Consider the following 25,036-nt stretch of genomic DNA (forward strand, 5'->3'; position numbering starts at 1 on the left):
CCAATAACAAAGCTGTAACTACACCACTATTTTGGTAATAAGATGGATGGGGCTGGAGAAATGTAACTACTCAAATTCATAGACAGACCTATGGATGCAAGGACTGACCATCCATGATATCAACATTATAGTTTTAACCATGTTGAGGCTATACAGTGTTGGTTTACATTATTTCTAAACATTGGAGTAAAAAAAAAGCTTATTTGGGGTTCTGATGTGGTAAACAGTTGAACTAAGCTCATGAGGCATGCGTTATATTCTTCAAGAATCAATGCCTATAAATAAATAATTTAAAAGTCAAAATATGGATGTAGCAATTGCAAATTTCCCCTTTAACACCACACATCAGTTCAACAACTGCAGAGTTTGTGCGTCTGTTTTTAAGACAGTACTTACTAGTGTTAATCAGGGCCGGTTCATCGTTAGAACCATCGGACGCCTTAAGATGCGCTTGGGAAACCGGGCCCAGATATCCAGTTTCCTCCTCTTCTTCATTTTCCGATGTGACAGTCACCTCCCCCTCCTCTTCGTTCACTGAAACGTCGTCGTCCCCCTCTTTATTAACTCTGAACGAGTCTCCCTCTTCTTTAACTGAGACGTCTTTCTCTTCTTTCACGGTAACAGCCTCAACCTCTACTTGTTTTTGTATTGTAACAGCCTCCTCTTCCTCCACCTCTTTCACGAGAGCTTCTTTCTCCATCCAGACGACCGTCTCTTCTTCAGCAGGAACGGGGTTAAGTTTGAGACTGGAGCTATGAGGCATGTACTGAAGTCGCTAAGCGGTATAATTCAAAGCAGTCTCACTTTATCAGCAGCACGTGATCAATGACGTCTGAAGAATAATTTCGTCGAACACCTGATTGGTTTGGTATTGATTAATTTGGGCTCGTTCGACATTGCAGCCGACAGTGCAGGTGGCTGCTGACTGCTGACTGACTAATTTACAAATCACCTTGCATCATAAATAACTACTCATTATTATTTATAAATCAGTCAGCCAGTCACCGTTTACCCACAATGCAGCATAGACTTGATGCTCTCGATCAAGGCCCGTGGTTTCGTAGCAGACCTGAAGGCTACGCTGCTACGGTGTGGGACGTCATCTGTAAAAATGTGGCTGTTCTAAATTCTGTGTCGCTCAAAGCCTTGAGTAATGAACCTATTTAACAAAAAAACAATTATCTGGAAAGAGCCAATGCTTCAGGAAGCTTTGTTTCCCCATCACTACTTTTCAGCATGTTTTCTGTGAATTCGACTACGGGAGTTTTGTAACTTTTTCCACCTTGGCTTACTGTTAGTTGGGATCTAATTGGTCTCCGGTAGTTGGTCTCTGCTGACCATAACCGTGCTGGTTGGTTATGCTGTTTAGGCTAATAGCTAGTTGGCTAAATAGCAAACGTTAGCTGGCTGGCTAAGATAACTGCATATAGCTAACATTCTTTGATTGGTTAGATGGCATTATGTATTTCCAAAACGTTGGTTTACTTTAATCACTCAAGTCATGAGTGCAAACGATTGGTTTAATTTAAAGTTATACATTTTAAGTTATTTCTGTTGTAGTTAACATCATAGGTAAGGATTGGTTGATTTCCAGTTTTTAAGTATGGTATTTAAGATGATTGATGAGAAAAGTATCGTCCAACCATCGGGTAACTTGTTTCATGCACATCAAAGGTGAGGGTGAATTTCAGATGTTCACTGCTTGTATTGATGAAGGAGTGGAATTGATGAAGTTCCTCTGCTGTCCCCTGGAATAGAAAGAACACGTCATCAATGAAGACTTTTTCAGAGCCTGATGAGATGCTAGAATGGATTGTTAGGGCTGACAATCACATTCTTCTCTAACAACCCCACATACAGTTACGCATAATTAGATGCTATTTTTTTAAACTACAATGACCATAATGACCTGAGCGCCTACTTGTCATGGCTGTGTTTCTTTTACACCTGCTACGTAAAAGAGACTGAAGAATGTGTAACAGTATAGCTTCCGTCCCTCTCCTCGCCCCTAGCTGGGCTCAAACCAGGGACTCTGCACACATAAACAACTGCCTCCCACGAAACATCGTTACCATCGCTATTAGCGCACACCCCGCTAACTAGCTAGCCATTTCACATCGGTTACAAATGCACAATGGTCAATGCTATCTGGGATTCTTGGGACATCCCTACCCTAAACCCTAACCTTAATCCACAACTTAACCATTTTAAATGTAAACTTCAATGGGCTAGGGACGTCCCAAGGATCTATCTCTACCTGAAAATACATGATCTAAGTGATTGATAGGTTGGTATTCAGCAGTCATAAAGCCTTATTTATTTTAATGAACTACTAATTTTTTTGTCAGACAGCAGCTCTACACTTTATTGACTGACTGATCCATTCATCCTTCCATCCCTCCTCAGCCTTCCTCTCCTCTGAAGACCCAGTGAGGGTGGAGCTCAGTCAGAGAGCTGTTGAGGGACTGGTTAGGAAGAACACTTCTACAGCCAGAGAGGTGAGAGGTCACACATGGTTTCGATGGTAAATATTTATGTCCCCTTAATGGTTCATCACGTAAGCAAAAGGGAATATGTTCCATCATCCATGTTTATTTACATTAGTACAAATTGTCCACTGATATTGGTGTAATTTCTCACCCCTTCTGGCTGTATGAAAGTTAATTTCCCCTCATGCACACATTTGTTCTTTGCTATTATGGTCATTTGTGTAGAATGTAGTTTTCCCCACTCATTCACCCCACCTCTTTACGTTGCTTATTTATATTCAGTGGCCTGACTGCATCCAGACTGTCAAAGGCCCATCCTGGTAGATCTGAACCTAATGCAGTTTGGAGTGATCAGATTACAGAAGTCACATTTAGGTGCCAGGTGTAACTGAGGCCATAGACGCTCCATATCGATTACTTTTAATGTTTTATATAATATGACTAAATGTATTTATTTCTGTGTTACAGGGGCAGTCAAGAAATGGAACAGCAAGGCCACAGAACATGACATAAGCAGAGCTGTGGGAGACCACCTCAAGCCCCTGGTAGAGCAGGGGGTGGTGTTTACCACTCCACCACACCTTCAGCAGGCAGGAAAATTAACCCTGATATTTTAAAAGCAGGGCAACAACGTCAATATAATTGTACCCAAAAATTGTCAGTTGGTTGCATAAATAATTATGATTACTAAATGTTACATGAAATGTAAATATTAAATATTCGGTTACAGTCTCATTTTCAACGTCTTTTCAATGACATTTTGCTAGGTGTGATATCCCCAATGTCAAAACACAGTTTTAATGTCTCCAAATCAATAACCAATATGCAGAAACAGTTGGGGATAAATTGAATACCTAAAACTAACATGTTCTATATACACAAACATCTGCCACAATAATCATATTTCTTGTAATTTTTAAAACAAGCTCCTTATAAACTGCACAAGCACCAAAAACACTGTTGTTTTGACAAGAAGCAATAAATCACTGATATCGATTAGAGGGGAAATTAGGTGGTACGTGCTGTTGAAACAAACACATGGAAATGGGAGATATATTTCACCTCACTGGTTAGAGGACAACCTGCAGAAGACAGTCAGCTACATTTTGGAGTGATGCATTTAAATTTAGGAGTCACTAAACAAAGGAACACAACACTTATTTGTTATAACTCATCGATATCATGCTAAAATCATTTGTGGAAGAGGAGAGAGATGGGGTTGCATGTCCTGTTAAAGCTAACAGCTCAAAAACCACACTGAATCTGGGAGTAATGTGTACATCCTTAAATCAATAGAACAGGGGACAAATGTTTAGGGTTCTACATTGTGACGTTAAATAATCATTAAAATACGTCCTCTACAATGTTAAAACATTCTACATTGTGTCATGTTTTCATTGGTATCATGAAATAACTCATTCATGTATGTATTTTCTGATGTTTGATCAGAGATCTTTTATTAAAGTATCTCTTGGCACACTGATCACAGCTATAAGGTCTCTCTCCTGTGTGTGCTCTCTGGTGTGATACCAGATGGCCAGATTGACCAAAACTCTTCCCACATTATTCACAGACAAAGGATTTCTCTCTTGTGTGTATTCTCTGGTGTTGAGTCAGAGTTCTTGATGCAGCAAAACTGTTCCCACATTGACTACAGCTATAAGGTTTCTCTCCTGTGTGTATTCTCTGGTGCACTGTCAGCGCTCCAGATTGGGAAAAACTCTTCCCACATTGATCACAGCTATAAGGTCTCTCTCCTGTGTGTTCTCTGTGTGCACAAAACTCTCAGATCTCCAGATTGACCAAAACTCTTCCCACATTGACCACAGCTATAAGGTTTATCTCCTGTGTGTACTCTCTGGTGCACTGTCAGTGCTCCAGATTGGGCAAAACTCTTCCCAATTCATCACAGCTATAGGATTTCTCTCCTGTGTGTATTCTCTGGTGTGATATCAGGTTGCTTTGTTGAGTAAACCTCTTCCCACATTGAGTACAGCTATAAGGTTTCTCTCCTGTGTGTGTTCTCTGGTGTGATATCAGGCCGGATGGATTAGTAAAACTCTTCCGACATTGAGTACAGCTATAAGGTTTCTCTCCTGTGTGTATTCTCTGGTGTGTTATTAGGCTGCTGAGCTGAGTAAAACTCTTCCCACATTGAGTACAGCTATAAGGTTTCTCTCCTGTGTGTGTTCTCTGGTGTAACGTCAGAGAGCCAGATGTAGTAAAACTCTTCCCACATTGATCACAGCTATAAGATTTCACCCCTGTGTGTGTTCGCTGATGAATTGTAATGCCTGATGAGGTGAATCTCTTCCCACAGTCAGAGCAGCAGAGAGTTCTCTTCCCTGTGGATCTCTGCAGGTGTTTCTTGGGGTGTTCTAATGTGGAGAGACTCTTCTCTGCCTCGTCAGCGTCATGAGGTTGTTGAGGCTCCCCAGAGGACCCACGGTAGTCCCGTCTCTCTCCTGTGTGAACAACAAAGTCAGACAGATGGTTAAAAGCCCACAACAGCGGAAATCCACTGTAAAAGGTGATGCCAACAGCGTAGCCATGATGTTGTACAACAATTGTTGTCTGTAATGAATGTAATGATTATTTGACAATGGTCTTAAAATGAGCAAGAATAGTCCTATTTTGTCTTGTTTTCACATTAGTAGTAACATCGATGATTGTAGGCTAGAAATAAGTTATTAAAGTTGTTGAAATCCTTAGAAGTGTGCCAGACGCCTTTTGGTCTACAAAATAGGCACCTTTCTGTGTTTGCTAAAATTGCGACACGAGGGCGATGCACATACAATTTGGTGGTAGAAACTCATCCCCCTAATGAGGAAACCAAATAGTTTTGGATGAAGTATATCTGCCTGGAGCAAAAATTGTGAGCAAAGATTTTGTTTTTTCACAATGTATTCTGAATGTGAATGGGGGAAAACTCAGGGGAGTAACCTCCATTTCCAGGTTGCTTATGAGAGCATTTCACACTACTTTGGATTAAAATTGTAAGGCTCGTTTGAACGTCCTGCTTAATATAATGTTTGTGTCGTCATCGCAAATCAACCTCTTTGTACTTAAAAAACACTTCAACCAGTAAAATGCTCTTTGGCTTTTCCATCAGCCTGACAATCAGGGTTGTTTGCCAAATTGGCCCATAACTTCACCTAACAATAACATAGACCTATGTAATGAATGAAGAAGCACTTTGGTTGTTGTTGCATGACACACATAGTGTACTCTAGGACCCATAACAATAACATAGACCTACTGTAGGACCCATAACTTCACCTAACAACAAATATAGGAAAATAGCTCTATGTGTTGTACTGACCATCAAGGAACAGTTCTCTACACATTAACAGGTAAGAAACTCTGTGTCCAAACAGACTAACGAGACCCTACTGTAAATCAAGTAGACAATAACACATTATAAACATGAATTTGTTAGGGATGTTGGATCCAACGTGGAGCATAACTGTCTTTACCAGAGTAATGAATGAAGAAGCACTTTGCTTGTTGTAGGTCGTGATGTTTGTCATGTGACTGTCATTCAGAAAATGATTTCCTGGATCAGCTGAACATTATTTTTTATTTTTTTTACCTTTATTTTACTAGGCAAGTCAGTTAATTAAGAACAAATTCTTATTTTCAATGACGGCCTAGGAACAGTAGGTTAACTGCCTGTTCAGGGGCTGAATGACAGATTTGTACCTTGTCAGCTCAGGGATTCGAACTTGCAACCTTTCGGTTACTAGTCCAACACTCTAACCACTAGGCTACCCTGCCGCCCCATGTGACTGTAACTAAACAGCTAGACTATTACGAACGATGTGTAATTATTGAAGAACCGCGTAAGTGACAGTATCGATTTGGGTGTTGTCAATAAAGTTAAGGTGACTCTCAGTTAGAACCATTGGATTTAGCCAACTCTGAAATGATTTAGGATTTCTGTGCCCATGAAAACTGTTTTCCCATCGTAATATAAGGAGACACTAAATGTTACGTAGTTAGAGAGCATTTCAGAGATCTGAATACAAAAAAACTGTCCTAACAGGAAAATAACTTAAACCACAAGGCCAAATCTACACTGGAGGAGCTTACCAAGATGACATTGAATGTTCCCAAGTGGCCTAGTTACAGTTTGGACTTAAATCGTCTTGAAAGTCTATGGCAAAACTTGAAAATGGCTTTCTAGCAATGATGAACATCCAACTTGACAGAACAGGAAGGATTTTAAAAAGAATAATGAATATTCACATGAAGATCCATCACCTATTGGATGACATCACAACTTCCCATCAAGCCAACTCCTTGAAGGACTTACTATGACATCACTCACTCCAAGTTTGCAGTTGTCTAAAAAATACTATTTTTCTTACTGTATTTATATATCACTTTCAACAGGAAAAGTTTTTTTTTATCACTGGAGGACGTCATCAACAATGTAGAACGGCCTTTTAAAAATCACACATTACTTCAACAACTGTGTCCCTGTTTTATAAGATAATACTCACTGTATTTACTGGTGTTAATCAGATCAATGTCCCTGTTTTATAAGATAATACTCACTGTATTTAATGGTGTTAATCAGATCAATGTCCCTGTTTTATAAGACAGTACTCACTGTATTTTCTGGTGTTAATCAGATCTCCAGTCGTCTCTTCTTCGTCCTCCTCTAATGTGACAGTAATCTCCCCCTCTTCATCCTTCATGCCAAAAAGGTCTTCATTCTCCACTCTGAAGGCGTCTTTCTCTTCTTCTTTCACGGTAATAGCCTCACCCTCTACTTGTTTTTGTATTGTAACAGCCTCCTCTTCCTCCTCTTTCACGAGAGCTTCTTTCTCCGTCCAGCAGACCCCCTCTTCTTTAACAGGAGGAGAGTAGCTTAGTGAACTCATGTTCGGAAATAATAGCTAGTTAGTATTAGCGAGTATTAGTATTAGTATTAGTATTAGTGCTAACTTAACCAGCCAGCAAGTTGACTTAAACGTAAATATTAAATTAAATGGGGTATTAAATGTGGTATCTAGTTGTTTCCACATAAGTATGTTTAAATCATAGTGGCAAATAAACCACGAAATTGTCTAAAAAACTTGAATGTTCCGACGTTGTTGTCTAGCGAGCTACCGAGGTGGCTGCAGTTGTTGAAGAAGCGTTCCGTCCACTAGATTAAACGTCACAGTAGAAACATCGCCTGAAAGACACTTATCGCCATCTGCTGTCTGGAGGGAGGAAACGCATGCTGTATATAATGAACAGACTAGGTCTATACTGCTCCTACATGGTTTAACAATACATCATGTAGATGTATATAATGAACAGACTAGGTCTATACTGCTCCTACATGGTGTAACAATACATCATGTAGATGTATATAATGAACAGACTAGGTCTATACTGCTCCTACATGGTGTAACAATACATCAGTGTGCCAGGTGGACATTGGGTTTGATTCAGACCCTGTCAGTGTGCCAGGTGGACATTGGGTTTGATTCAGACCCTGCCAGTGTGCCAGGTGGACATTGGGTTTGATTCAGACCCTGCCAGCATGGCCAGAAATGTATTCCAAGGTCAGTAACATATAACCACATAACCACCACAGACCTTTCATGCGTAACTAAAAACACCTAAGTATTAGATTTACTGCCATGGTCTAGTATGTCACCTCCTCAGACAACATTCACAATGCTGGCTGAGGTACGAGTAAAACATGAAATATTATTTCCTATTTGTAAAAATGGCAAGGCTTTAGCTCAGGGGGCTTCTCCATTGTTGAGGAAAGCAGGGGAAGTGTTGTGAGTAACAGAACTGCCTGAGATGTGGGGGAAGGGAAGCTGCTCACTGATTGGTTGTAGTGACAAGGGTACCTCCAGAAATCTATCATTATTCCAACTGACATGTCAAATTCACAAATTCTACAGCATAACGACAGTTATGTCTTAAGTGTAAAACTAACAATGACTCAATAATCCTTCTGGGAATGTTACGATGTCATAAAGTTATGGGAGGAGTTAGAAAGTTGGCTGTCAGAAGTACAGTGTTATAATGTAAATTTAATTTAAATAGGTCTGTCTGCATATTTCAAGACATGGCATATGAGGATGCAGTGAGATACCCGATGGTTGGATGATACTTTTCTAATCAGTCATCTTAAATATTATAGTTCAAACCTGGAAATCAACCAATCCTCTGTTGTTAATTCAATAGAAAGGTAAAATGCTTTATTATCTAAAAGTTGAAAGTGACGGAGAGAAATAAAATGGTGCTGATGCGGGCGCTGGAGACGGAGGTGTGTTCTAGTGGGTCTGGGCAGGTGTGATGTAGTTAATGGAGATGGAGGTGTGTTCTAGTGGGTCTGGGCAGGTGTGATGTAGTTAATGGAGATGGGGGTGTGTTCTAGTGGGTCTGGGCAGGTGTGATGTAGTTAATGGAGATAGGGGTGTGTTCTAGTGGGTCTGGGCAGTGAATGATTGTTTGATGTTTGTATGTTTTGTATTGTTTATAAAATATCAAATACAATATATATATTTTTTTAAACCAATCAGAATTCAGAAGAATGCCAAAGTCAGGTGTGAAGTAATATGCAGGACCAGCCTATTCCCTATGATGTCAACTACAACATAAATAACTTCAAATGTAGAACTGTAAGTTAAAAAGTATTTGCGTTCGTGACTTGGGTGATTAAAGTAAACCACAGTTTTGGAAATATATATTGCCATCTAACCAAATATCAAAGAATGTTAGCTATATGCAGTTATCTTAGCCAGCCAGCTAACGTTAGCTATTTAGCCAACTAGCTATTAGTCTAAACAGCATAACCAACAAGCGCGGTTATGGTCAGCGAGACCAACTACCGGAGACCAGTTAGAACCCAACTAACAGTAAGCCAAGGTGGGAAAAGTTACAAAACTCCCGTAGTCTAATTCACAGAAAACATGCTGAAAAGTAGTGATGGGGAAACAAAGCTTCCTGAAGCATTGGCTCTTTTCCAGCCAATTGTGTCAAAAATAGGTTCATTACTCAGACACAGAATTTAGAACAGCCACATTAGTATAGATGAAGTCCCGCAGCGTAGTCTTTATGTCATATATACATTTATAAATAATAATGAGTAGTTATTTCTGATGCAAGGTGAGTTGTAAATTAGTCAGTCAGCAGTCAGCCGCCACCTGCACTGTCGGCTGCAATGTCGAACGAGCCCAAATTAATCAAAACCAATCAGGTGTTCAACGAAATTATTCTTCAGACGTCATTGATCACGTGCTGCTGATAAAGGGACACTGCTTTCAATTATACCGCTTAGCGACTTCAGTACATGCCTCATAGCTCCAGTCTCAAACTTAACCACGTTCCTGCTGAAGAAGAGGAGGTCTGCTGGATGGAGAAAGAAGCTCTCGTGAAAGAGGAGGAGGCTGTTACAATACAAAAACAAGTAGAGGTTGAGGCTGTTACCGTGAAAGAATAAGAGAAAGACGTCTCCGTTAAAGAAGAGGAAGACTCGTTCAGAATGAAAGAGGGCGACGACGTTTCAGTGAAAGAAGTGGAGGGGAGGTGACTGTCTCATCGAACAATGAAGAAGAGGAGCAAACTGGATATCCGGGCCCCGTTTCCCAAACGCATCTTAAGGCGTCCGATGGTTCTAACGATGAACGGGCCCTGATTAACACTAGTAAGTACTGTCTTAACAGAATAGCAAGTACTGTCTTAACAGAAGCACAAACTCTGCGGTTGTTGAACTGATGTGTGGTGTTAAAGGAGAAATTTGCCATTGCTACATCCATATTTTGAGTAAATTATTTATTTATAGGCATTGGTTCTTGAAAAATATAACGCATGCATCATGAGCTTAGTTCAACTGTTTACCCCATCAGATCCCCAAATAAGCTTTTTTTACTCCAATGTTTAGAAACAATGTAAACCAACACTGTATAGCCTCAACATGGTTAAAACTATAATGTTGATATCATGGATGGTCAGTCCTTGCATCCATAGGTCTGTCTTTTTTATTTATTTTATTTCACCTTTATTTAACCAGGTAGGCTAGTTGAGAACAAGTTCTCATTTGCAACTGCGACCTGGCCAAGATAAAGCATAGCAGTGTGAACAGACAACACAGAGTTACACATGGAGTAAACAATTAACAAGTCAATAACACAGTAGAAAAAAAGGGGAGTCTATATACAATGTGTGCAAAAGGCATGAGGAGGTAGGCAAATAATTACAATATTGCAGATTAACACTGGAGTGATAAATGAACAGATGATCATGTACAGGTAGAGATATTGGTGTGCAAAAGAGCAGAAAAGTAAATAAATAAAAACTGTGGGGATGAGGTAGGTGAAAATGGGTGGGCTATTTACCAATAGACTATGTACAGCTGTAGCGATCGGTTAGCTGCTCAGATAGCTGACGTTTGAAGTTGGTGAGGGAGATAAAAGTCTCCAACTTCAGCGATTTTTGCAATTCGTTCCAGTCACAGGCAGCAGAGTACTGGAACGAAAGGCGGCCGAATGAGGTGTTGGCTTTAGGGATGATCAGTGAGATACACCTGCTGGAGCGCGTGTTACGGGTGGGTGTTGCCATCGTGACCAGTGAACTGAGATAAGGCGGAGCTTTACCTAGCATGGACTTGTAGGTGACCTGGAGCCAGTGGGTCTGGCGACGAATATGTAGCGAGGGCCAGCCGACTAGAGCATACAGGTCGCAGTGGTGGGTGGTATAAGGTGCTTTAGTGACAAAACGGATGGCACTGTGATAAACTGCATCCAGTTTGCTGAGTAGAGTGTTGGAAGCAATTTTGTAGATGCCATCGCCGAAGTCGAGGATCGGTAGGATAGTCAGTTTTACTAGGGTAAGTTTGGCGGCCTGAGTGAAGGAGGCTTTGTTGCGGAATAGAAAGCCGACTCTAGATTTGATTTTCGATTGGAGATGTTTGATATTCTCGCTATACACCAAGTCACTTGGCTCTGTCATAACCTCACATGGTCTCTCCTATCATTGCTATGCAGACGACACACAATTAATCTTCTCCTTTCCCCCTTCTGATGACCAGGTGGCGAATCGCATCTCTGCATGTCTGGCAGACATATCAGTGTGGATGACGGATCACCACCTCAAGCTGAACCTCGGCAAGACGGAGCTGCTCTTCCTCCCGGGAAGGACTGCCCGTTCCATGATCTCGCCATCACGGTTGACAACTCCATCGTGTCCTCCTCCCAGAGCGCTAAGAACCTTGGCGTGATCCTGGACAACACCCTGTCATTCTCAACTAACATCAAGGCGGTGGCCCGTTCCTGTAGGTTCATGCTCTACAACATCCGCAGAGTACGACCCTGCCTCACACAGGAAGCGGCGCAGGTCCTAATCCAGGCACTTGTCATCTCCCGTCTGGATTACTGCAACTCGCTGTTGGCTGGGCTCCCTGCCTGTGCCATTAAACCCCTACAACTCATCCAGAACGCCGCAGCCCGTCTGGTGTTCAACCTTCCCAAGTTCTCTCACGTCACCCCGCTCCTCCGCTCCCTCCACTGGCTTCCAGTTGAAGCTCGCATCCGCTACAAGACCATGGTGCTTGCCTACGGAGCTGTGAGGGGAACGGCACCTCAGTACCTCCAGGCTCTGATCAGACCCTACACCCAAACAAGGGCACTGCGTTCATCCACCTCTGGCCTGCTCGCCTCCCTACCACTGAGGAAGTACAGTTCCCGCTCAGCCCAGTCAAAACTGTTCGCTGCTCTGGCCCCCCAATGGTGGAACAAACTCCCTCACGACGCCAGGACAGCGGAGTCAATCACCACCTTCCGGAGACACCTGAAACCCCACCTCTTTAAGGAATACCTAGGATAGGATAAAGTAATCCTTCTCACCCCCCTTAAAAGATTTAGATGCACTATTGTAAAGTGGCTGTTCCACTGGATGTCATAAGGTGAATGCACCAATTTGTAAGTCGCTCTGGATAAGAGCGTCTGCTAAATGACTTAAATGTAATGTAAATGTATATGAGTCTGGAAGGAGAGTTTACAGTCTAGCCAGACACCTAGGTACTTATAGATGTCCACATATTCAAGGTCGGAACCATCCAGGGTGGTGATGCTAGTCAGGCGTGCGGGTGCAGGCAGCGAACGGTTGAAAAGCATGCATTTGGTTTTACTAGCGTTTAAGAGCAGTTGGAGGCCACGGAAGGAGTGTTGTATGGCATTGAAGCTTGTTTGGAGGTTAGATAGCACAGTGTCCAAGGACGGGCCGGAAGTAAATAGAATGGTGTCGTCTGCGTAGAGGTGGATCAGGGAATCGCCCGCAGCAAGAGCAACATCATTGATATATACAGAGAAAAGAGTCGGCCCGAGAATTGAACCGTGTGGCACCCCATAGAGACTGCCAGAGGACCGGACAGCATGCCCCACATATATACCCCACTGGACAATCCTCCTCTGCAATGCTTACATCTTCTGGTTTGACAGGAAGAGGGTAACAGGATACTAAACCCTTAGGTTGCAAGATCGGTTCCCGAGCTGACAAGGTACAAATCGTTCGTCCTGCCCCTGAACAAGGCAGTTAACCCACTGTTCCTAAGCCATCATTGAAAATATGAATGTGTTCTTAACTGCCTTGCAAAGTAAAATAAATAAAATAAAAAAAATTGTGTTGACGACCGGCTCCCTCCTAGTCAGGTTGTGTCGACGACCGGCTCCCTCCTAGTCAGGTTGTGTCGACGCCGGCTCCCCCTAGTCAGGTTGTGTCGACGACCGGCCCCCTCCTAGTCAGGTTGTGTCGACGACCGGCTCCCTCCTAGTCAGGTTGTGTCGACGACCGGCTCCTTCCTAGTCAGGTTGTGTCGACGACCGGCCCCCTCCTAGTCAGGTTGTGTCGACGACCGGCCCCTCCTAGTCAGGTTGTGTCGACGACCGGCTCCCTCCTAGTCAGGTTGTGTTGATGACCGGCTCCCTCCTAGTCAGGTTGTGTTGATCGACCGGCTCCCTCCTAGTCAGGTTGTGTCGTCGATCGGCTCCCTCCCTCCTAGTCAGGTTGTGTCGTCGACCGGCTCCCTCCTAGTCAGGTTTATAGAACATCCTCCTATCGGCTCCCTCCTAGTCAGGTTGTAAAAAAATCGACCGGCTCCCTCCTAGTCAGGTTGTGTCGATGACCGGCTCCCTCCTAGTCAAGTTGTGTCGATGACCGGCTCCCTCCTAGTCAGATTATATTGACGACTGCCTCCCTCTAGTCACTAGTGTGTCTTATTTATTTCATCAAACAGCGTGCTTTAAAGCATCATATGTTCAGTACATATAGATTTTATAAAAACAAGTGGGGCGATTGATAGAAATTACAGATGACTCTTGGTTGACCCAGGATCAAATCCAGGCTGTATCATAACCGGCCGTGATTGGGAGTCCCATAGGGGGGCGCACAATTGTCCCAGCGTCGTCCACGGTAAGCAGTCATTGTAAATAAGATTTTGTTCTTAACTGATTTGCCTAGTTAAATAAAGGTTACATTTAAATAATTTAAAAAAAATAGTGATTCATTGACAAACCATATTTTACAAATCCGTCAAGGCACCAAAACAAAGGTTTCAAACCAATTCATGAATGTAATTGAATCTAGGTATGTCTTGCCTTTAATGTAAGGGCATGAACAAAAATGGCTGACAATGACTTATCAACAGCTCTAATAATTTGCCCTCACAGGAAATCTACACTGGCAATTATAGAACATACTATGTAGCCTCAAAATCTGTTTAAAAAAATAATTTTGACCTCATGGATGGCCAGTCCTTGTATTCATAGTGTAGTGAATTCAGGGGATAGCCCTGGGCTGAACTCAAACCTGGGTCCAGCGACTGTCAAGCCAACACCTTAGAAATGTTACGCCAAGATTTCTGAACTTCTTGATGAGGTCACTGGGTGTTGGGTTACAGTTGCTACAATAGCCTTCTCTAAGAATGTGAGAGTGGAAACACTTCGCCTTCCCCCATCAGTTCACCAAACCAAGCCTCTGGGCAGCCATTTTGTTGCTGTTTAAAAAACCCACACAACCCAGCAATCTGCAGTTCAACCAATAACAAATCTGTCATTCCACCACCACTATCCTATATTTGTGTTGGACAAGTTTGCTCACCACCAGAAAAAAACTTCCATTTTACATTATAATCAACTACAATGCTTCACCTTGTCCAATATAAACAGTGTCTACTGGCTATCAACAATTAAAAAGAAAAAACAAACACGCATTTCTAAATAATAATATACAATCGTATTTTTTCTAATTTTTCTTTCTATAGAATCCTAAAACTCACTAGCTTCTAGAACTCTCGTCCCCTTGGAACGAGCCCAAACAAAACTAAAATCTCCAATACAGGAAAAACGTGCAGTCAAAATAAATTGTGATCCATGGCAACTCACTGACTAAACGCAAACATTTGACTGCCCAGTATGGAAATAAAGACAATTAGAATTTAAATGTTGTCAAGAAATACTGGAGTGATGTCAGATTGTTAATAAAATTGATTATAGACCAATTTATTACTGTTTCCAACGCTTTATTTTACCCTAGGCAAGTGAAGAAAACAACACTACATTTTGAAGTGCTGCATGTTGATTAAAGTGGGTCACCAACACAGGAAGTGGAACACAGATCTTTTTTTTGTTATCTGTTTTCATGTGTATATATATATACACACACACATCTGCACACAATTATCATATTACATGCATTTTTCTTCCACTTGAAGAAAACAGCTCACTACATTTTGAAGTGCTGCATGTTGATTAAAGTGAGTCACCAACACAGGAAGTGGAACACAGCTTTTTTTTGTTAGTCACTTTTTGTTTAATAATACTCTTTCAATTCAGAGCCTGGATTTCCCCCTGAGGTTAATATCCATATCATGCTGCAATCAATTGAACAGGGTAAACAATAAGGTAGAACATCATTAAAACACTCCTACTACAATGTTAAAACATTCTACATTGTGACATCATTAAAATACTCCTACTACAATGTTAAAACATTCTACATTGTGACATCATTAAAATACTCCTACTACAATGTTAAAACATTTTACATTGTGACATTATTTCAGTGATATCATGAAACAACTTCTTCATGTATGTATTTTCTGATGTTTGATCAGAGATCTTTTATCAGAGTATCTCTTGTCACATTGATCACAGCTAAAAGGTTTCTCTCCTGTGTGTGTTCTCTGGTGTGAAGTTAGCTGGCTAGATGTAGTAAAACTCCTCTCACATTGATCACAGCTATAAGGTTTCTCTCCTGTGTGTGTTCTCTGGTGTGAAGTCAGCTGGCTAGATGTAGGAAAACTCTTCTCACATTCATCACAGCTATAAGGCTTCTCTCCTGTGTGTGTTCTCTGGTGTCGACTGTCAGAATGCTAGATGTAGTAAAACTCCTCCCACATTGATCACAGCTATAAGGTTTCTCTCCTGTGTGTGTTCTCTGGTGTACTGTCAGAATGCTAGATGTAGTAAAACTCCTCCCACATTGATCACAGATACAAGGCTTCTCTCCTGTGTGTGTTCTCTGGTGCTGAGTCAGATGGCTAGCTTGAACAAAACTCCTCCCACATTGATCACAGCTATAAGGTTTCTCTCCTGTGTGTGTTCTCTGGTGGACTATCAGTCCACTAGATGTACTAAAACTCCTCCTACATTGACCACAGCTATAAGGTTGCTCTCCTGTGTGTGTTCTCTGGTGTACTATCAGTCCACTAGATGTAGTAAAACTCCTCCCACATTGATCACAGCTATAAGGCTTCTCTCCTGTGTGTGTTCTCTGGTGTATTTTAAGTTTTGATGAAGATTTGCAACCTTTCCCACAGTCAGAGCAGCAATGAGATTTCTTCCCTGTGGGTCTCTGCTGGTGTTTCTTGAGGTGTTTTGATTTGGAGAGACTCTTCTCTGCCCTGTCAGCATCATGAGGTTGTTGAGGCCCCCCAGATGTTCCACGATAGTCAGGTCTCTCTCCTGTGTTAACAAAAAGTCAGGACAAGTGGTTTAAGGCCCACAACAGCAAAAATACACTGTAAAAAGGTGATGCCAACAGCGTAGCCATTATGTTGTTCAAACAATGATGTCTGGAATGAATGTGAATTATTTGACATTCGTCTTAAGACAGTCAAGTGAACAACAGTCATATTTTGTCTTGTTTTCCCATTAGTGGTAACATCGATGATTGTATGCAAAAAATATGTTTTTAAAGTTGTTGAAATCCTAAGCAGTGTGCCAGACAACTTTTGGTCTCCAATATAGGCACCTTTCAGTAGGTCTATGGTTGTTGTTAGGTGAAGTTATGAGTCTACAGTAAGTCTATGGTATTGGGATTTGAAAATAAAAGAAAGCTGCACACTCTTGGAGCTCAGATGCAAAAATTTAATACCAACGTTTCGAGGTATTACATTTTTGCATCTGAGCTCCAAGAGTGTGCGGCTTTCTTTTATTTTCAAGTTTCTACTCTGCTAGCCAGCACCTCGTCTTTAATAGGTGTGCGTTTATTTTTCTTCTAGATCATCCTATGGTATTGGGATAACTAGCGGTTTCCGCATTAGCATGGAGGAGTTTCTGCAACCAAATTGCATTTTAGCAAACAGAGGGCGATGCAGAGAGCGATGCACCTATTTGGGGATGTCTGATAGTATTTACGCACCACCACTAATGACTTGGAGCTTCTCAAAGTAATTTTTTCTTCACCTCAAACAGCAAGTAAACAAAGTCTTACAAATACTGTGAGGAACTATTGATTAGAGTAAAATATTTCCAGCGCTCACTCTTGATAAACACTCGACATGAAAGGGAAAAATGTAATGCTCTGCTCTGATCCAGTGTCGTTTCAGACAGACCTAAGTGATAGAACTTTAAACAGTGTATCAACTATGTAGACAGGCCATGCTCAGCCAATGTGATTTATTTTTATCTGGATATTTTCTAGATGTTTTATTTGTTGGCTTTAGGTAGGCTATTTTTACATAGTTGGCAATGGCAATAAAAAATTATATAAATCTAAAATGTTTATTTCTATTTATATAGAATATAGATTAATCACAGACAATGATTTTGAGAAACGATTATAAAATTAAATTGTTCCAGTAAAATGTGAATATGAAAATCATAACTGGCACCAGATCAGTAAAAATGGTCAGATGAATTTGCACTCCAAATGGAAAAGGTTGCCGACTGCTGTTGTAGTCTATTACAGGAAACTTCAGGAGCATAACATCAGAATTCACGAAGGCCAGCAGCAGCGGGAGGAAGAGTTTTTTTCTCATGGTTAGGCCATCTTGATCTCTGTTTCCCTCAAGTCATTTGTGCGTCTCAATTATTTAATAAAAACAGGTGATTCCTATGTTGATGATGTAAAGAATATTTGCTGCTCTGTGGTGTGTAATGAGGAGCAACCAGACACTTGGACGCATTTATGAAATTGCTTATTCCAGTTACTAATAAGCATGCACCCATTAAGAAAATTACTGTAAAAGCTGTTAAATCCCAGTGGAGTGATGAGGAATTGAAAAATGGCATGGTTGAGAAGGATGAGGCAAAAGGAATGGCAAATAAGTCTGGCTGTACAACCGATTGGCAAACGTCCTGCAAATTGAGAAATCATGTGACTAAACTGAATAAAAAGAAAGACAATGAAACAAAGAAATGGCAAATAATTATAGTAAAAAAGCTTTTGAGAACCTTACATACAATGTTGGGAAAAAATGTACTGAATCAGATTCATCACAACGCCCACTACTTTTATGATTTTTATTGGCAAGATTAGCAAACGTAGGCATGTCATACCAGCAACAAACGCTGACACTACACTTCCAAGTATATCTGACAAAATTATGAAAGACAAGCATTGTAATTTAGAATCCCGTAAAGTCAGTGTGGAAGAGGTGAAACAATTATTGTTGTCTATCAACAATGACAAGCCACCGGGGTCTGACAATCTAGATGGAAACTTACTGAGGATAATAGCGGACAATATTGCCACTCCTATTTTCCTCATCTTTAATTTAAGCCTACTAGAGAGCGTGTGCCCTCAGGACTGGAGGGAAGCTAAAGTCATTCGACATGCGCTATGCTCTGCATAGTTAGCTCCAGGTAAAATGTTGCACTTATTCAGCCATTCTGTGACCAAAAACAAGCTACATATGGACAGTACCAAAATAAACTGACTCTGGAAATGACAAAGCACCTCGTAACCTAGCTGGAAATGGGACAAACGGACCCCTTCTGTGGAAACAGACTGGGACGATTTGTAATCAAATCTAATACAAACCACAGAGACTGTGTGGGATAATAACATGGCCGTGTCCAACTCTGCTTGTTCCCTCGACTCAGCTACCAACCAGCCATCTCCAACAGGGCCATTTATCTGTATCAATAGACACTTCATAGTGAGCTACAGGTAGGAATCAGCAATGAATCCCAATAATGAGCCAACAATTTGCTCTCAAGCTCTTAACAATTTGACCCCAACAGGAAATCTACACTGGCAGTTATAGAAAGACCCATTTACTATATAACCACTGATTCTTGAAGAATTGAACTTATAAATGCCTCAAATGTTTACCGTATTACCCCACCAGAAACCACCGACACCGGCCATATTCAACTTGTGTTGACTGTTATTAAATCCAAATCAAAGAAAACCTCACTCTTACCAGCTTGTTAGGCTGTTTTCATGTTATCCAGAGCGTTGATGACTAACTTGAGCATTTTTGCAGATGTTTACTGACACCGGCCATATTCAATGGGTGTTGAGCGTTATTAAATTCATCAGGTATTCTGCTCTCTAATCAAGTCAATAAACATCGGGTAGTTGGTTAGAATATAGTTACTAAACTGGCAAGTTTGATGTATAAGTAGCCAACTAACGTTAGGTAGCTAGTTAACATACCGATACATACTGCTGTAAAGATATGCTATGCGTTTTGTAAGGATAGTGTAGCTAACATAACGTGTAACGTATGCATATATTCCCACATTTTCTTCAAATCTGAAAACGTTGAAGCCACGCCCATTTCCTGAAGAATTGCATTACGGGCCCTAAAGTACTGCGTGTATATGTCATATTTTGGCGAATTTAGTACTACATCCGGGAACCTTTGGCATACTAACTACATCATACTCTAATAAGCAAACTATATACTCCATTAACATCAAATAGTACGGTTAGTATGAGTATTCACGTAACGTATGCATATATTCCAACCAATCTGCAATTCAACCAATAACAAAGCTGTAATTACACCACTATTTTGGTAATAAGATGGATGGGGCTGGAGAACTGTAACTACTCTCAAATTCATAGACAGACCTATGGATGCAAGGACTGACCATCCATGATATCAACATTATAGTTTTAACCATGTTGAGGCTATACAGTGTTGGTTTACATTGTTTCTAAACATTGGAGTAAAAAAAGCTTATTTGGGGTTCTGATGGGGTAAACAGTTGAACTAAGCTCATAAGGCATGCGTTATATTCTTCAAGAATCAATGCCTATAAATAAATAATTTGAAAAGTCAAAATATGGATGTAGCAATTGCAAATTTCTCCTTTAACACCACACATCAGTTCAACAACCGCAGAGTCTGTGCTTCTGTTAAGACAGTACTTACTAGTGTTAATCAGGGCCGGTTCATCGTTAGAACCATCGGACGCCTTAAGATGCGCTTGGGAAACCGGGCCCAGATATCCAGTTTCCTCCTCTTCTTCATTGTTCGATGAGACAGTCACCTCCCCCTCCTCTTCTTTCACTGAAACGTCGTCGTCCCCCTCTTTATTCTGAACGAGTCTTCCTCTTCTTTTGAGACGTCTTTCTCTTCTTTCACAGTAACAGCCTCAACCTCTACTTGTTTTTGTATTGTAACAGCCTCCTCTTCCTCCACCTCTTTCACGAGAGCTTCTTTCTCCATCCAGCAGACCGCCTCTTCTTCAGCAGGAACGTGGTTAAGTTTGAGACTGGAGCTATGAGGCATGTACTGAAGTCGCTAAGCGGTATAATTCAAAGCAGTGTCCCTTTATCAGCAGCACGTGATCAATGACGTCTGAAGAATAATTTCGTCGAACACCTGATTGGTATTGATTAATTTGGGCTCGTTCGACATTGCAGCCGACAGTGCAGGTGGCTGCTGACTGCTGACGGATTAATTTACAAATCACCTTGCATCATAAATAACTACTCATTATGAAAAGCCAACTGACATTTACTCCTGAAGTGCTGATCTGTTGCACCCTCGACAACTACTGTGATTTTTATTATTTTACCATGCTGGATAACATTTTAACATCTTGGCCATGTTCTGATTATTTATGCCACCCCTCATAGCCTTTTCTAGGTTTTTTCCTAGCCACCGTGCTTCTGCACCTGCATTGCTTGCTGTTTGGGGTTTTAGGCTGGGTTTCTGTACAGCACTTTGAGATATCAGCTGATGTAAGAATAAATACATAATACTCTTCCATTTCAGAGCCTGGATTTTTCACCTGGATTTTTCCCCTGAGGCTAATATCCATAACATGTTGATATCAATTCATAAGTGGGCAAACGTTTAGGCTTCTACATTGTGAAATCATTACAATACTCCTACTACAATGTAAAAAAATCTACATTGTGACATTAATTCATTGAAATCAGGAAACAACTACTTCATGTATGTATTTTCTAATATTTCATCAGATATCTTTTATCAGATTATCTCTGGTCACAGCTATGAGATTTCAATCCTGTGTGTTCTCTTGTGTAGAGTCAGAGAGCCAGATATAGTAAAACTCTTCCCACATTGATCACAGCTATAAGGTTTCTCTCCTGTGTGTGTTCTCTTGTGTTGAGTCAGATTGCCAGATAAAGTACAACTCTTCTCACATTCATCACAGCTATATGGGTTTCTCTCCTGTGTGTGTTCTCTGGTGTTGAATCAGATGGCAAGCATAAACAAAACTCTTCCCACATTGATCACAGCTATAAGGTTTCTCTCCTGTGTGTGTTCTCTTGTGTAGAGTCAGAGAGCCAGATATAGTAAAACTCTTCCCACATTGATCACAGCTATAAGGTTTATCTCCTGTGTGTGATCTCTTGTGTACTGTCAGATCTCCAGATTGACCAAAACTCTTCCCATATTGACCATAGCTATAAGATTTATCTCCTGTGTGTTTTCTCTGGTTTACTTTCAGACAGATGAATGTTGTAAAACTCCTCCCACATTGATCACAGCTATAAGGTTTCTCTCCTCTGTGTGTTATCTGAGGTATTTTAATGCCTGATGAGGTGAATCTCTTCCCACAGTCAGAGCAGCAGTGAGTTATCTTCCCTGTGGATCTCTGCAGGTGTTTTGATCTGGAGAGACTCTTCTCTGCCTCTTCAGGGGCGGCAGGGTAGCCTAGTGGTTAGACATGCCTAGTAAAATAAAGGTAAAATAAAATAAATAAATAAAATTCAGCATCATGAGGTTGTTGAGGCTCCCCAGAGGATCCACGATAGTCCCCACTCTCTCCTGTGTGAACAACAAAGTCAGATGATTAAAAGCCCACAACAGCGGAAAACCACTGTAACAGAAAGGTGAGGCCAACAGAGTTGCCATGATGTTGTACAACAATTGATGCCTGTAATGAATGTTAAAATTATTTGACATTTGTCTTAAAATGAGCAAGAATAGTCATATTTTGCCTTGTTTTCACATTAGTAGTAACTTTGATGATCGTAGACTAGAAATAAGTTATTCATGTTGTTGAAACGCTAAGCAGTGTGCCAGACAACTTTTGGTCTAGGCCCTTTCTGTGTTTAATAAAATTGTGGCACAAGGGCGATGCACACACAATTTGATTGCAGAAACACCTCCCTGCTAAACTAATGAGGAAACCGCAGTTATGGATGTAGGATATTGTAATGAGGAAGCCGATAGTTATGGATGTAGGATATCTTGGAGCAAAAACTAAAGATTTTAGTTTTTCACAATGTATTCAGTTGGATGGGGGCCACAGAAACCTCCAAGGTTGCTTATGAGTACATTTCACACTACTTTGATTATAATTGTATGGCATTTGAAGTCCTCATTTGGAGGTTTTTTAACAGTGCCCAAAGAATTGTGCTTTATTTAACCATGTATACAGAATGGTGATCATGACAAAAACAACAGTTAAAGATGGTTCAAAAGGAATCACCTGCAGCAAGAGCAATATTGTTGGTATATACAGAGAAAAGAGTCGGCCAGAGATTTGAACCCTGTGGTACCCCCATAGAGACTGCCAGAGGTCCGGACAACAGGGCCTTCGATTTGACACACTGAACTTTTGAGAAGTTGTTCTGAGAAGTAGTTGGTGAACCAGGCGAGTCAGTCATTTGAGAAACCAAGGCTGTTAAGTCTGCCAATAAGAATACAGTGATTGACAGAGTCGAAAGCCATGGCCAGGTTGATGAAGATGGCTACAGAGTATTGTCCCTTATCGATGGCGGTTATGATATAGTTTAGGACCTTGAGCGTGGCTGAGGTGCACCAGTGACCAGCTCAGAAAACGGATTGCACAGCGGAGAAGGTACGGTGGGATACAAAATGGTCAGTGATCTGTTTGTTAAAACCTCTTGGAACTCTGGGGGCGGTATTTCATTTTTGGATAAAAAACTTTCCCCTTTTTAAACTGGATATTTTGTCACGACAAGATGCTATTTCGCCTACAAAAATAATATTTTTGGGATAAAGGAACATTTGCTATCTAACTGGGAGTCTCGTGAGTGAAAACATCTGAAGTTCTTCAAAGGTAAATTATTTAATTTGATTGCTTTTCTTATTTTCATGAAAATGTTGCCTGCTGCTAGCAGGGCATAATGCTATGCTAGGCTATGATAAACTTACACAAATGCTTGTCTAGCGTTGGCTGTAAAGCATATTTACAAAATCTGAGATGACAGTGTGATTAACAAAAGGCTAAGCTGTGTCTCAATATATTTCATTTGTGATTTTCATGAATAGGAAGATTTTCTAGGGATATTTATGTCCGCTGCGTTATGCTAATTAGTTTGAGGCGATGATTACGCTCCCGGATCCGGGTTTGAGAGTCGCAAGAAGTTGACTTTGCTCTCGAAGACTTTAGAAAGGCAGGGCAAGATGGAAATAGGTCTGTAATAGTGTGGGTCTAGAGTGTCACCCCCTTTGAAGAGGGGGATGACCGCAGAAGTGTTCCAATCCTTAGGAATCTCTGACGATACGAAAAAGAGGTTGAACAGACTAGTAACAGTGGTTGCCACAATGGCGGCAAATAACTTGAGAAAGAGAGGGTCCAGATTGTCTAGCCTAGCTGATTTGTACGGGTCCAGGTTTTGCAAATCTTTCAGAACATCAGCTATCTGGATTTGGGTGAAGGAGAAGCTGGAGAGGTTTGGGCAAGTACCTGCGGGGGGTGGGGAGCTGTTGGCCAGGGTTGGGGTAGCCAGGAGGAAAGCATGGCCAGCCGTAGAGAAATTCTTCTTGAAATTCTCGATTATCGTGGATTTATCGGTGGTGACAGTGTTTCCTAGCCTCAGTGCAGTGGGCACCTGTGAGGAGGTGCTCTTATTCTCTTTGGACTTTACAGTGTCCCAAAACTTTTTGGAGTTAGAGCTACAGGATGCAAATTTCTGTTTGAAAAAGCTAGCATTTGCTTTTCTAACTGACTGTGTGTATTGGTTCCATACTTCTCTGAAAAGTTGCTCCGGTTCAAGGCTAGCTTCGGGGCTGGGCCACTCGGTAGCAGCTAGCTAGCTGCGATTATCCAGTGTAATGGTCCAGAGCTTACGGCAGGAATACGGTGATGTAGTGGAGAAAAACAGTCCGATACGCTCATGGATGATATCGCGCTGTGTAGACTGGCAGGTATTATCCAGGCTAAAAGTGGCTGGTGTTTGAGCTAAAAAAAAGGTAAAGGCTGCTAGCAGTGGCTAACAATGACTAAATAGCTAGTAGCTAATTAGCTGGTTAGTTGCTGATGGAGGTTCTAGCTATAAGGTCTAAAAAAGATATCAGATCTGTATCACAAGGTACAAATCGTTCGTCCTGCCCCTGAACAAGGCAGTTAACCCACTGTTCCTAATCCATCATTGAAAATATGAATGTGTTCTTAACTGCCTTGCCGAGTAAAATAAAATACAACATTTTAAAATTGTGTGACGACCGGCTCCCTCCTAGTCAACAAACCGGCTCCCTCCTAGTCAGGTTGTGTTGAGACCGGCTAACCTCCTAGTCACGTTGTGTCGTCGACCGGCTCCCTCCTAGTCAGGTTGTGTCGACGACCGGCTCCCTCCTCGTCAGGTTGTGTCGATGACCGGCTCCTTCCTAGTCAGGTTGTGTTGACGACTGCCTCCCTCTAGTCAGGTTGTGTCGATGACCGGCTCCTTCCTAGTCAGGTTGTGTCGATGACCGGCTCCCTCCTCGTCAGGTTGTGTTGATGACCGGTTCCCTCCTAGTCAGGTTGTGTCGACGACTGCCTCCCTCCTCGTCAGGTTGTGTTGATGACCGGTTCCCTCCTAGTCAGATTATATTGACGACTGCCTCCCTCTAGTCAGGTTGTGTTGATGAC

General features: G+C 41.4%; 1 protein-coding gene, 1 long non-coding RNA gene and 1 pseudogene across 3 annotated transcripts in view; 1 reads left to right on the forward strand and 2 right to left on the reverse strand.

The window, feature by feature from the left end:
• The first annotated feature begins 771 nt into the window (after positions 1 to 771).
• On the forward strand, positions 772 to 3,387 carry LOC135568957 (uncharacterized). Of its 2 annotated transcripts, none has more exons than XR_010462773.1 (3): positions 772 to 1,089; positions 2,407 to 2,498; positions 2,958 to 3,387. It is a non-coding gene; the product is annotated as an uncharacterized LOC135568957 (long non-coding RNA). The 2 variants fall into 2 exon arrangements; XR_010462772.1 differs by lacking the exon at positions 772 to 1,089 and adding an exon at positions 2,019 to 2,287.
• An 889-nt stretch (positions 3,388 to 4,276) lies between these two features.
• The window catches only part of LOC135568958 (zinc finger protein OZF-like), a 53,303-nt gene continuing 32,543 nt past the window's right edge, over positions 4,277 to 25,036 (reverse strand). The window contains exon 2 of the mRNA XM_065015733.1: positions 4,277 to 4,954. Within this exon, the coding sequence (XP_064871805.1) occupies positions 4,359 to 4,954 (596 nt within the window). The 3' untranslated portion in view covers positions 4,277 to 4,358. The remainder of the gene's footprint in view (positions 4,955 to 25,036) is intronic.
• LOC135568962 (gastrula zinc finger protein XlCGF17.1-like) lies at positions 15,178 to 20,469 on the reverse strand (annotated as a pseudogene).

This window comes from Oncorhynchus nerka, unplaced genomic scaffold (genome assembly GCF_034236695.1).
Source record: "Oncorhynchus nerka isolate Pitt River unplaced genomic scaffold, Oner_Uvic_2.0 unplaced_scaffold_1307, whole genome shotgun sequence".
Classification (NCBI taxonomy): Eukaryota; Metazoa; Chordata; class Actinopteri; order Salmoniformes; family Salmonidae; genus Oncorhynchus; species Oncorhynchus nerka.